Source organism: Helicoverpa armigera, chromosome 14 (genome assembly GCF_030705265.1).
Source record: "Helicoverpa armigera isolate CAAS_96S chromosome 14, ASM3070526v1, whole genome shotgun sequence".
NCBI lineage: Eukaryota > Metazoa > Arthropoda > Insecta > Lepidoptera > Noctuidae > Helicoverpa > Helicoverpa armigera.
This window is the reverse complement of record NC_087133.1, coordinates 7,189,819-7,203,390: the sequence shown is the minus strand read 5'-3', so window position 1 is coordinate 7,203,390 and position 13,572 is coordinate 7,189,819. Positions and strand designations below refer to the sequence as shown.

At 35.8% G+C, this 13,572-nt stretch overlaps 1 protein-coding gene across 1 annotated transcript; it reads right to left on the bottom strand.

The window, feature by feature from the left end:
• Window positions 1-1,150: 1,150 nt before the first annotated feature.
• LOC110375642 (angiotensin-converting enzyme) lies at window positions 1,151-13,447 on the bottom strand. The gene is made up of 11 exons (XM_021333840.3): window positions 13,236-13,447; window positions 12,093-12,503; window positions 11,856-12,017; window positions 11,487-11,589; window positions 10,768-11,103; window positions 10,293-10,539; window positions 9,290-9,423; window positions 7,946-8,183; window positions 4,210-4,308; window positions 3,219-3,341; window positions 1,151-1,796 (listed from the first exon to the last, which is right to left on the bottom strand). Exons 1-11 carry the CDS (start codon window positions 13,245-13,247, stop codon window positions 1,421-1,423), a joined length of 2,241 nt encoding a protein of 746 aa, XP_021189515.1. The 5' UTR covers window positions 13,248-13,447; the 3' UTR covers window positions 1,151-1,420.
• Between the last annotated feature and the right edge of the window lie 125 nt (window positions 13,448-13,572).

Sequence of the window (13,572 nt, the reverse complement as noted above, 5' to 3'; positions counted from 1 at the left end):
TTAAATGCAATTCTAAATAAAAAATATTTTGTCCCTGACCCATGGTCTGGTAGTTACGTTCACATTTGCAGTAATCACATACGTTATTATCACATATATTTGAGCTTTATGCTGGTTCTCACCAATTTCGATATAATTTACTGCCTAATTCAATTCCTTGATTATTCTGATGCTCATGGCCATATTTTGTCAATTCATTCGCAGTTTAGAATCGACCACGTACCATGTGATGTAAATGTTTGTACTGAAGTATCCTTGCTTCAGATATTAATTAAATAGAACAACCTAAAAGATTGAGATTGTCGGACCATGACATATTATTGCGGTGTCCCTGCTAAGTAAATTGTAATTTGATAACGACAATCGCCACAGTCTATTTAGTTTAGGACATTACAAGGTACTTTATTAGGTTACGTCGACCATAATATACACTTCAGATTTACTACAAAACTTACCTTAAACTCACCCTCCCTGCCGGGGTTGCGGGATTGTTCGAAAGAGTTACCATGGCCCTGGTACATAAAAGGTCTACGAAGGAACACGATTGATTTTTAGTCAGTAAAAGTCTGATACTCCTTCGCCGCTGCTAATCCACAGCGGGAGGGTCGTTTGATGATTTTAGCCATCGTAAAAAAAACACTCTGTTAAAATAGTAATTTCGTAGAAAGTTACTAAGAACTAAAACACAAAACACGATCATATTTAATTGAACGAAACTAGATGAACGAAAAGAATATTAATAAATCGTTCAGAATATATCAACTTGTTTGAGCACCTATTGACGGCTATCAATCGCGACCGATTAAACTACTGTTTCTAGACTATTCATCAGATGTGGTACACGGTATAATGCGGCCAATCGGCCACAACCAGAGCCTTCTCTGCTCCTGTTTGTTTGCTATTAATTATCCAGGTGTTTTTAAGGCTGTTTCCTTGATTTTTCATTATACAGGTAAGCTAAAAAAGTTTGTGCTAACTGCCAAAAGTATTGAAACATTTTTGGGAAAACTGGTTGTCAAAAATCAAGATTTTGACCACTGTGGAATGTTGCGTCAAAATTGATGTAAATAGAACCACTACGAAATAAGAAGGTGATTAAATAATTTTGAGCGTCAGTATGTCAAGCAATAAGGACAATGAAAGTATCCAGTCATTCGATAAAATTTAATAGTATAATATAACATACCCATGGCATAAAACTTATTGATAAAACAATAATCCGAAACTTTCACACAAATACATATTGGAATTAATCTTATTATGTAATCAAATCATAACTCGTTTTGATTATCACTGGCACAATAACTTCTAAATAATTGTTTGTCTTATCTCTATTGGTCCTGTTCTATGTCTTTAAAATACTTTCACTTAAGATACAAACATTAACATAATCACATTCAGATCTTAACTAAGTTGTATTTTAGACTTTATCTTCACTTATACCATCGACTTCATTGCTTTTCCCCTGTGGAAGTTCGTTCGTCACTATATCCAAAGAGCCATTTTTACTTAAACCGCAAACGGAAAACACTTTGCTTCCAACATCGTGTTTCTTTACACAGTAAAGTACTATTATTAGTATCGTTAACAACACCACTATGGCGCCTACAATGATTGGTGCACTCTGATCCATATCGCCTTCACTAAGCATTGCAAGTTTAATGTTTTCTTCTTGGAGGAATTTTTGGAGCTCTGAAAAGTACTGGAGTATGCCTTCAGTTGAGAGTTCTGATTCACCTGTTATAGCTTGAAGAACTGTTCTCCAGTCTTCACTTGCGCCAAGAGCCATTCCATCACTGGAAGAAATATGAGTATTAGTACTTTTATTTGCTAACTTTACTGCCTCGTTAGTCTAGTGGTCGCAAGCGCGGTTGCTGTGCTCGAGGTCTCGGGTTCGTAACGTAAATGTCGGTCCTGCGCCTGATCTCCTTGCGGTCGCGGATTGCCGTCCCATCGGGTTATGAGAGTGAAGGAACAGTGAGTGCACCGGTGTCTGCGCAAATGCTCGTGCACTATAATATGTCCTGCGCAGCTGGCTAATCTCCTTAAAATGAGAACAGCCGCCCTGGCCAAAATCGACCGTGGACGCCATTGCTAACTTTAACATAATCATTATTATGATTGGTATAATCAATGAATACCTAGAAGTCTTTGGGACACCTGAAATTTTGTTAGCAGGAAATCTGAACATCACTTTGGCCCTGCTTAAAGTATCAATTACAGTACAACTCCTGCATGTTGACGTCAATTGGATAAGTTTTCTGAATTTTAATGAGCATAAGTAATAAAAATGATGACAACATTTTCTGCTTCTTACAGCATTAAGGATCAAAGATCAGGATCGCGTATGATATTAAAATAGTTACCTACTTGTGATGGGGTTTCTGTTTCCATGTAGCCCTAATAAGCAGAATGTTCAAGTTTTTCCCTAATTCTCCAAAAATACGTCTTAATCTATTTTGTTGACAAAAAACTTGCTCTCATGATAAAAATAGCTATTGTTTGTTGGTTTTCCAAATTAGTACTGCATAATGCCTTGTCACCACGGGGATTCCGTGATGGAACACATGTAATAATGTGTGAGAAACGTTCCATTACTTAGTTTTTACATGGATTTCAGAAACCTCAAACCTCAAAGTCACTGTCAGCATAATATTAATGATACTTTAAGTTCTGAGAAGTCGAAATTTTATCAGATTTAACTTGTACTTGAATAAGGAAAAGATAAAATTAACGAGCCAGTAATATTGTCTAGTCTTATGATCAGCAACATATGTAGTGTACAAAGTTAATGAAGACAGTAAAAAGAGACGACCAATATTATTAAAATTACCTATTTTTGAAAGTAAGACAAAAATGAAGGCAAAAGTAACTGTTATAGCTAAAACAGCAATAATTCCTAGCCATTTTCCTAATGGATCTTCATAAACCCTAAAATAAATGAAGAGGCATATAGAATCGGAAGTTTTAGCTAATCCTTACCCTGCTAAAGTAAAGGACATTAATGACCATAGTCATTAATGTCCTATCTAAGGTCGCGAATAACTTGTATTACCTCAACTACAATAAAACATCGCGATCAAGGTGTACATAAAAATATAAAAGTACATAAGTGGGTGCTATCAGCACATTTCCGCATTACGCCATCAAAGCATCACATCCTTGGCTAACAAAGAGTCAACGATATTATTTTCCCATGCATTTTAATTAGACTATACCTGAGAAGTTTTCCTGCTTCCTTCACACCATATATCGAACATTCATGCAGAGGTCCTGTATGATTCGCCCTTTTACACAAAGATAGCAGGATTTGGAACTCAAGCACGTGAGATATCAAATACCTGAAAAGAAAATAAAAGATTATTTTCTTCAGTCGTGATTCATGAAAATTTAAAAAGTGTTATCTGTAACTACAGAGGTGAGTCAAGACCTCATTGATAACTTTTATGATATTGGTGACAGTAACAATGAGCTTATCAAATAGAATGTAAATATTTGGAGGTGTGTTGGATAAGGCAAATAGAAAGATCATCACTGCTTCCTGAACAAATTCTTCATCTCTTATTTCATACCTTATCTTTGGAAAATTTACGACCCTATAGCATTTTGCCTCACTAATGCTACCTAATACTACTAGGATGCTTGATGATAACAACCAAAGAAAATCCAAAGCTAAAAATCTAGTCATGGCTGACTGTACAAGGTGTTATGTGCCTACTTTTAGTGTTAACAATTGCTTATGAATAGGTAACTAAGTTACTGTATCAAGATCTCATGATTCATTCATTCACATGTAGGTAAAATATTGAAAAGAAAAGTGCAAAATATTTGTCAACTATACCTACTAAAGATATAGCTATCGGTCATAATACTGCTAGATCTTTGTCTAAATTCAAAGGGTTCGTAACTAAAGGCATTATGCTAAGACATTGTCTTCCTACATCACGTATTTCCACTCATTAGCACTTTCACTAACAAGTACTTACATGTATAAGTAAGGATGCATCTACACGGTGCAAGAAACTTGCGCATGTTAAGGCAAATGCGCAGGTTACATGCATTTCAAAAACGTGCGGGTCCAGCGACTCGCGCACGTACCAAAGAAAAATGCCAACAAGAGTGCTTTTGTCACCTGTCACTCGCGCATGTTAACTGGCTCCATCTAAATGTACCGTGTAGATGCACCCGAAGTGTACATAATGTACTTACGTAATGTATTGCACGTGGGACACAACGTGGTACTTAGCTGCTGGATCTAGGTCGGTTTCATTCCTAGGCACTGGGGGTGACACTCCAGTCTCTTTAATTCTGGAAAAAGGGTAATTGATTTTAGAAAAATATGTATTTAAATGTTTAACTTAATCGAACTTAATGTAGAGGTTTATATTACACGCAAGTTTCGAGCAGATTGAAGCAATCTATTCTGTCCGCAGAACCGAGGAACTATCCCGCATATGGATAAAAATACAGTAGCTTTAGCGTGAAAGAGGAATAAGCACAGAAACTTTCACGTTTAAAACAATCGATTTCTTACTGCCAATCGTATATTTGAGATGGTGGTCATGTTAGAAGTACTTTGTGCTATGATAGCAGGGCTTACCCGTGATACATCCAACTTATACTCATTACCATAATGTTATAATTTTGAAAAAAAAAATAAAAGAACCTTAGTTGCAATGCTCTAATTTTATCCTCTAACCATACGCTTACTAAGGTCGTTGTAGTGTTAGACTAAAGTTAATTAGAAATTACGAGTAGGACGAAACTGATGATTCCTATACCAGGGACCGTAATTCAACCCGCCTTATAAGGGATACTGCTATTCGTCCCATTTAACGCATATCTCCCTTGCGTTGATAAAATCATTTTATCTTGTTGGATTGATCTCAAATGAAGGACTGAATTAATAAAATCTGTTGGATTAATTTAAGGCTTCTGACTTCAATAATGATTCAAATATTATAGTAATCCTTCATTTGAAGCAGTGCCACAGACTTATCTTTTTTGTTATGTCTGGTTTGTCATACTGGTTGATTGATACGTACATTGCTCTGAATAGCGGTTAGACTTTAGGAACTTTCCATATGCAGTATCTATTGTTCCTTTCTTCATCTAAGCTTATAAGCTGTGTAAGCTAAAAATATATTTACAGACGGCCAGCGACCTAGTCCTACGCGATGCCGTGAAGAGATAAGGAGATATACAGGTAAGTTTACAGTTAACTTGTGCCTATAAATGGATCATAGACACATGATTTGACTTGCTAATAAGCAATCACTGCCTAGACGTATGATTAGAATTAGTAATTGCAGTTTTGCAGTTATTTGGCATTTGTTTTTAGCAGAGCCTTGTTTGGGAAACCAGTTTGTGTGAATATTGCTACTTAGCTGTTTTTTTTTTTTGTGCATCTGATGAAGCATTGGTGTTATCTCACAATGTTACTTGTGAGATGGTGACGGCACATAGAAGAAAATGGAAAGATATAATACATGTTTCGTCTTCCCCTAATAAAATTGGGATAAGTGCAAGAGGATGATGGTGCATTGATTTAAAATAGGTAGGTATTTTTTGGCGAAAAAGTGCTCGGAAATTAGTTTCTGTAGGATAGGTAGGACACGAAGGATCTAGGTCTATAAACCTGTTTTTTGTTGCAGTTTATTTTTGTATTAGGCAATTGAATTCTGATGAAATCTAGTCTCTCGTCAATTATTTGCATAGATCTTAAATTAGTCTGATCATGCAAGACTTTACTCTTCTTGATATTTGCTTGGCTATAACTTTTTATACAAGGTCTACGATTTAGTCAACATCTGTTACCAAATACCATGCATGATTTTACCTATATTTATCCTTATGACCTCATGTACTCGAGCGTTGAATGAATCGAGTGAAAACAATGTTTACAAGGCCTACACGGCGAGAATATGTACTAGTATTGACTTCAAGACGAATCACATAAAAACTTAAACAGAGAGCTATAGGTAACTTTAATAAGTTCTCTGTAATTTTGATTTTTCCGCTTGTACTTTTTCTGGGTTGAGGAGGTCAGATAGGCAGTCGCTCCTTGCTCCTCCCGCCCGCGTCGCTCCCTCCTAAAACACTGGTACTCAGCTGCATCTGGTTAGACTAGAAGCAGACCTCAACATAGTTCTGAAAACTCTCAAGCGCGGATCCAGCCCTCAAAAAAGGTTGTGGTCACACACAGCCTCAGAAAATCGGCTAAGTACCTACAAATCGGAGCATGAACATGCTCATTAACAATCATGCAAGTCGTTTATGAACTTTTGAATTAAACTATTTTCTTTTTTCTGAGCATCAGGACTTTGTCATTAGGAAAGAAAATAAACTTAAGAGGAAGTCGGACCCGATTTAAAAAATATACCGGGAGCTATCATTGTTAAAGCACCCCTATGTATGGAAAGATTGTGAGCAGTATTTTTTTGCGCGAGCGTAGCCTAGCCGGAAAATTTTAAGATTTTGTTGTAGGTACCAAGTTATAAAACCAAAAGCGAAGACGCAGAATATAAGTGTATAAAGTGTAGTGTATAAAATTTTTGAGTTCGGTGCCACAAATTACCTAAAGAAATTATAAAAAAGTACTGAGTAATTAAGAAGCTGTGAGCGTAGCGAGCGCAAAATTTTGGAATCTTGGAACACGAAATCACTCAAACAAGTAAAAATAGTAACTTCTGAGGGGAAAAAACCGCGAGCGTAGCGAGCGCGAAATTATTTTGAGTTTTGGAACAAAACAGTACCAAAAACAACAAAAAAAATTAAAATAGTGCCTATTGTAAATAATAATAATTGTATGGTAATAGACAGCTGTGTTGCTGGGTAGTTTGTTCTTCACCGCTTCTTCTTAACCAGAAAGTGCTGAAAGAGGGCGTTATGGGGGTGCTATCCTCTTCTACTTTTAAATTTTAACTTAAACGAACGTTTTCGACATTGGACTCAAATCACCGCAAAGTGAAGAAGCCGCGAATTTTTTGAGTTTTGGGACACAAAAGTACCTCAAAAACTAAAGCTGTTAGAAAAAAAATATGGTGACCTCGAATTAGTAAACAGCAGTCATAAAATTAAATGCAACAAAAAAAGTCTTATTTTGTTCCAAAACTCAAAGTTCACAAGTCTAATAAGGTTGTGGGCATGCCCATCGTGCCCACAACGGTGGATCCGCCCTTGAAAACTCTAGGCTAACTCTAGGTTAACTTTCTCTCAGCAGATAGTGACAAAAAAAAATATAAAATGCTCTTAGATAGATACCTATAGGAAAAGCACTCTGTCATACCTCTTTTTAGCATTTGAATAAAGTAGCGCGTCTTGATTGAAAAAAATGAACTAGTAATTGCTGCCATGAATTTGCATAATTACTTTAAATCAAATCAAAGATCTGACCGAGTTTTGATGACTAATTGGTTAGGTACCTACATAAACATAGCCAATTTTTTTTCTTAATAAATATTATTGACATAAGCGAGTATTAACCCAATATTCATTTTAATAATTTATTTATTTATAAGCGTTATTTGTGTTGTTTATGTAGATTTCAGTTACTTAGTATGCAATGCAAGCTTGATAAATTGTATGAAAAATGAAGAAATCATTTAAATCTCAAATGTCGAATAGTATTATTGTAATCAAGGGATTAACGTGACATTAAAGTACACAGTTATATGTCGTGAAGAAAGTAGGTACCTGCTCGTGTAGTCAGAAACGGTTGGCTTGGTCGTTAAAGAATATATCGAAACTTTAAAGTAAATAGTGATAACCTATATAAGTATGGTCCTTCATTTTTTTGATTATATTAAACTTTAAGTCTAGATATAGGTACCTAGTAGGTAGGAACCATGATATCATGCCTCGAAGAATTGTATATGAGCATACCCACCGAACATTCTTCTCTGAAAGAAGTTACTATGAATGTACCTACGCTATATTTACTAACCTTAAATCCCACCAATGCTGATTCCAATCCTCCAAGCTGCTATTCCCAAATACATCCCATCTCCACTTATCCAAGACATAAGCGTAAGCCATCAACGGGAACTTCTCCAACGCGACCCAGAGAAGATGGTTCAAGGTCACCTCGGGACCCGTTTCAACCTTCACCAAGTTCAAGGTCATTAAGTGTTCAGGCGAGGTCAACTGAACGGCGACGATGTCCGAGATTGCATCGTGGAACGCTTGAACACGATTGTAAGTAATTAATTGTTTATTATATTTGTTTATCTTGTAAAACAATCACGTCTTTGATCCTTGAGAGGTCAAGTAAAGGTTGTGGGTGGGTACCAACATTCAAAAACAATTTGACATTCTAATTGAAGGGCGGGCTTGACACATTTTTTGTGATACTGGAAAACCTATGTCAAAAATTAGATTGATTTTTTTGTCAATGCAAGCAAATTAATATTAATTTGTGGTAATCAAGCCCTACACAGCTCTGAGCTGAGCTCACAAGTCTGTCTATCTTATCGTACATTTCATACCGGAAAAACATGAACTTAAAGCAATGCAATTAATATAAAGCTTCGAAACCGTAAAATATTCCGTTACAGTTAGTAATCCAGATTCCTGTTCAAAGAGGACGATGCTAACCGCAATGGCATTCTATTTATCATTAATCCCCCCTGAACTTTGGATGGCTTAAATGTGTAAAAACACCAATTTTATTTTCATAATTTTTAGTTTTTTGCTCCCGGCATAACCTAAAGTGATAAGAAGGTTCAACTCAAGAAGGTACTTGTATCACCAGAGGACGAAAAATGCTAAAGTTTTAAATACATAGGTACATAGGTAAGTAAGTACATATTGTCGCCGAGTAATTTTGATAACGAAACTATTGTGACTGCATCCGAATTGATAAACTTGTATGTGTCACATGAGATTTGTCATTGACTTCATGCTGTTGAATTTAACACCCTTACGGTAAGTAAGTGCTTCAACAATAATAACATGAAGTATCTGATAAGGTATCAATTTCGGAAGCTTAGTTATTTAGGACAGTCATACTTTTCCCTTTAACTAGTTTCTACGAGTGGTTTCATCTGCATACCTTGGGAACTATATCACGCATCCAGATGAAAAATACCCTTGATCAATAAACTGGCTAACTACTGACTGTGAACTTATGTTATTTTATTTACGTTATTTATTTATTTATGTTTATAACATAGCAGTTAGGCTTTATTCCACTATGCTTCACTCAAAATAAATGTTAAATAAATTACTTGTGATTTTTTAGCAATTTTTACATTAGCTTTTTACTGTAACAAAAGTGATCTTCAATTACCTGGATTTGGCCCATCTCTGTACAATGGAGGAAGATTCCTGTAATGCTTGAAATACTGGACATGTCCTAAAAGTCTTGCAGCTCGGGATAGGCCAACGACAACATCCGTCACCTTGTCTCCGCACCATTTTATTCTAGAGAACAATAAAATAATTTCTTTATAAACATATATGTATAAACAAATAGTATAGTATGGTATTCCTGTAATTTCATATTAACTGGGACACTAGACCAGCATTCCATTTTAAAACCACAATAATAATTTTGTTTATTTCTCTAATACCTTCTTCACATATAAAATACATAGAAGAAATAGTTGACGATGTTTGTGAACACAATATTCATAATATTCATCCTTTTGCGAAGTATAGTTAGTTACAGAACAAAGTTTTGCATTGAAATGTTTTTGTAAAATTCAATGACAAGGTATATGTGCCACAAAGTACAGGTAAATCTACTACCTACATAGGTATAAGATTTATAAAAATCAAAATATACATTTCTAAGAAGGAGTCACATATTTGACTGCAGATTCAATCAAAAACCGCAAAAAACCGAAACTGAAAAAATCCCTTCACTATACAACGAAACACGTGAAGCAGTACTAGTAAAAAAGTTTTCGCGCAAAAAGTTTTAAATTAAATAGACACTGCATACTGCCAAGCGTAGTCACGTGTTTGCCAAACAGATATAAATTAATCGTATCTGTATAGAACTCACTGTCCAATCGAAGGTCGAGTTAAATATAAAGGTTAACTTTTACCCTTCTATGTCGGATATGAGCAAAAATCATGACTTGCAAATATTGTTTCTATGTACATCATACTTATGACATAATACGGAAGAACAAATATTGTTGGGTCTAGACAAGAATTGGATGAAACTGAACTAATCGTACATACTAATTTTAAATTCTCCCTTACTCATACATAAGTAAATGTTCACCTATTTGAGTATTCCATATTAAATTTACACAATCAAATACTTAATTAAGTCAACTTACTTGTAATTGACGCCATCACACATATCATGGCTAGAAGGCAAGCAATTAGCCGTCGCCATCGTCTCTTTTATATCCTGATAAGAATCCTTTGCACTCTCAAAACCAAGAGATTGATGGAACTCATCAACTGCGTCAAATAGGTCTTTGGAATGTAAGGTCTCATTAGCAGGGAGTTTGGGTCTCATGTGATCAGCGTATGCCACTACTTTTGGGTAGATGGCTTGCCATTCTTGGGCCCATAGGTTACCTGAAATGGTTATGAAGAAAAAGGCTGAAAGATGTGGCTTATATCTAACTAACACGGCTTTAAACAACCGATATAAAACGCTACTGATATAAAGAACAGAGCAAATAAAACAAGAAGCGTATTGCTCTAAACAAAACTCTAAATTTCACTGCGATACTTGAAGAAGTATTGCTGCAAAACATTCATCAGGCACCCTAAAACTTGTAAATATTACAAGATCCCACTTACCTAAAATATGAGCAGGAATGAGTTTATCGTTGCTCTTCAAAAGGTCTCTGTAAACCAATTTCAATTTTGCTCTAACATAACCATGTAGTAAATCGTAAAAAGGTTTGATCTCCGTCCAGATTCGATCGACAGTTCCAACAAAATCATCATCTTCGAATGCATACCGCCACATATCGCCTGCATCGGTAAAGTTCTCCGATTCTGCCACCCTGTTCATTCTTACTACATAGTCTTTGAATATCGGACGAATTTTCTTTCCAGTCGTATCGCGATAAACTTTCCAATAATAAGCCAACTCTTTTGTGTCGTTGCTTGTTTTAAAGATCGATATTACGTCTGGAAAAATGTTTGGATTGTTAACAGTGAATTCGTTTGCGATTTCAGGTTAAGTTTAACTACAGATTTTTTTTGGACATGATAACAATTCAATAAGTAATAGATAACAATATGATAATCAAAACTTAAATAACTGATATCTGTATCGTAGGTAATCAATGACAGAATATGTTTCGCCTATTTCAGTACACAGTACGAAAATTAGAATACGATTTGATTATGCACATTAGGGGGGACAACCAACTATCGAAATGCCACCAATTGGTCATATTAGTGATGCAACAGCAGGTTATGCTTTGGTTATCATCTTAGTTTCTCGTACATGGTGCAAACCATCCTAAATCTATATTAATTACCATAAAAAGTAAATTATACTGACTGACCACTCATGGTTCGTACCGAATCTTCCGCGCTGCAAGTCGAGTTATAGGCACAAACAGTGACGCGGCTCCATATCCTTTGCATCGTGTCTATTTCTTCTCTTTGCTGGAATTCATCAAACACTTCATAAAAATATAGCATGTGCAAAACAGGACTAAAGTACCTTCGAAGGCTATAATATTAATCATTGTAATCGAAGGTAACTCAAAAACACCACTCGATCTTAGATAAGAAAGCGAAAGTAGCTTTTTACGCGCACTGCAACGCAATTTACGGAAACAAAAAAATAAAGCAAAACTACATTTAACGCTGTTCAATACTTTCTGACATTTAAGTAGATACATTTAGTAAGATTTTCCTAGTAGGTATACCTTGCTTTGTGGCATCTGGACATTGGTGCCCCGTTCTTTTATGATTCTTATCTTCCTTTTCACCTTAGGGTCATTCATGACTTGCTCATCATTTAAATATTTCTTTTTCAATATGTTCCAATATTGTTTCTTTATTTCGTCCTCTTCTGCAGCAATGCGAACCTGAAAATCATCATCGATATGAATTGAGACCCAAAAAAAAATTTTTAAAGGTACTGGTTTGAAATTTGGTCTTACCATTTTATTCTTCTTAGCTTCATTATTTATATCAGTAACGTACGACCAAAGAGCTTCTTGTGACGTCTTGCAAACATCTAAACTTAATTTATCCATTTCATCCATAAATACATCGAGACTATTATTACCCTTATCTAACTCATCTAATTGGTATTTAAATGTTTCAACAATATCATTTGTCTTAACTATTAAGGCATTGGGGTCTAATACAGTTCTCATAGCATCATCTAAGAACTTCTTTTCCTTGCCTTCGTCAATATCAGTTTCTATTTCATGACCGCTTTCTTCTGACAGTTCCACTGTTTTATTGCCCTTTGATACTTTATCATCTGCAGACATATCTGACGTAGGGTTTGGTGGAAACTGTACGGCTATCGACGTTGAAGCTATTATCAGAACACATGTTAATCGCTGTAACAACAAACTCATTATAGTGTATCTACCAACTGATGCATTGTTTATCAATACAAACGTCTGTGTATCGAACAACACTTCTTTGAAGGCAGGATGTAGTACTGACACATTATCATCTACGCTACAGTTCAATGGTAAGTTTTAAGGCCAATGTTACATGTAAGTGCCATATCAGATGTCGTGTGAGCGATTCAACAATAGCCTAAGTGCAGTAACGTAGTTGAATAATGATTGTATCCTCTTTCTTGTCTATCGCGCCTGGTGGGCCAGTCGGTGTTCATGACAACTAATTCTAAACTGATGTATTACATTTGTGACCATTTTTATTACTACTTCCTGTAAAATGTGGTCAGGAGCAACTGTACCGTTATCTTTTTAATCTGGTTGCAATTTTAGTGGGTGGGATGTACTCAGATTTATCTAATAAGATGACCTCATGAGAGTTGAGGGGCTTAACTCAAAAGACCATGCTTTATTGTTATCTTCATTATCTACTGTCGTAAGCACTATAGTAAAATTTATAATTAGAGTATGCCTTAAACACTTCGACTTATCAACCAGCAGTTTTTTTAAATAGAAGTGTACTATAAACGGAAGTTTTAATGGCAACCAACTACCTGCCTTATCACGAAACCCACTAACAAGTAGGGTCAGTCTAGTAAAACCACACTTATGTTATTGAATTAACAAAGTAAGAATAACAATTGCACGAAAACGTGAAATACCCACTGTGAATATCATCGTGTTGGTAGAAAAATCCACAGCTGTGTCAACTTGTACTACACATATCAACCGCAGCACTGCACCCACCACATTTTCAGTTCAAGACTTTGATGTAGAATATTGTAGCGATCGTGTTACGTGAACCAGCGCTAGGAGACGACAACGCGAGCACAGCACACTCTCTGTTTCACTTGTTGCTGGTTGTTTGTGAATACTGCGATGTTTGATCGTTTTGTGGTGGATTTTTCAAATTGGAACAATTGAACGGCTGTTTTGTTTTGAAAACGTAGAACGGTAGGAGCGCGCCGCGCGACCCGCTTGCAAGCGCGGGCGCATTGTTATG

What these genes read in the sequence shown, in the direction of transcription:
- LOC110375642 (XM_021333840.3), bottom strand. An exon ending in TCCAGATGCCACAAAGCAAG is followed by an intron (nt 11,590 to 11,855) that starts GTATACCTACTA and finishes GATGAATTCCAG; the next exon opens with CAAAGAGAAGAAATAGACAC. An exon ending in TTCGGTACGAACCATGAGTG is followed by an intron (nt 11,104 to 11,486) that starts GTCAGTCAGTAT and finishes ACATTTTTCCAG; the next exon opens with ACGTAATATCGATCTTTAAA.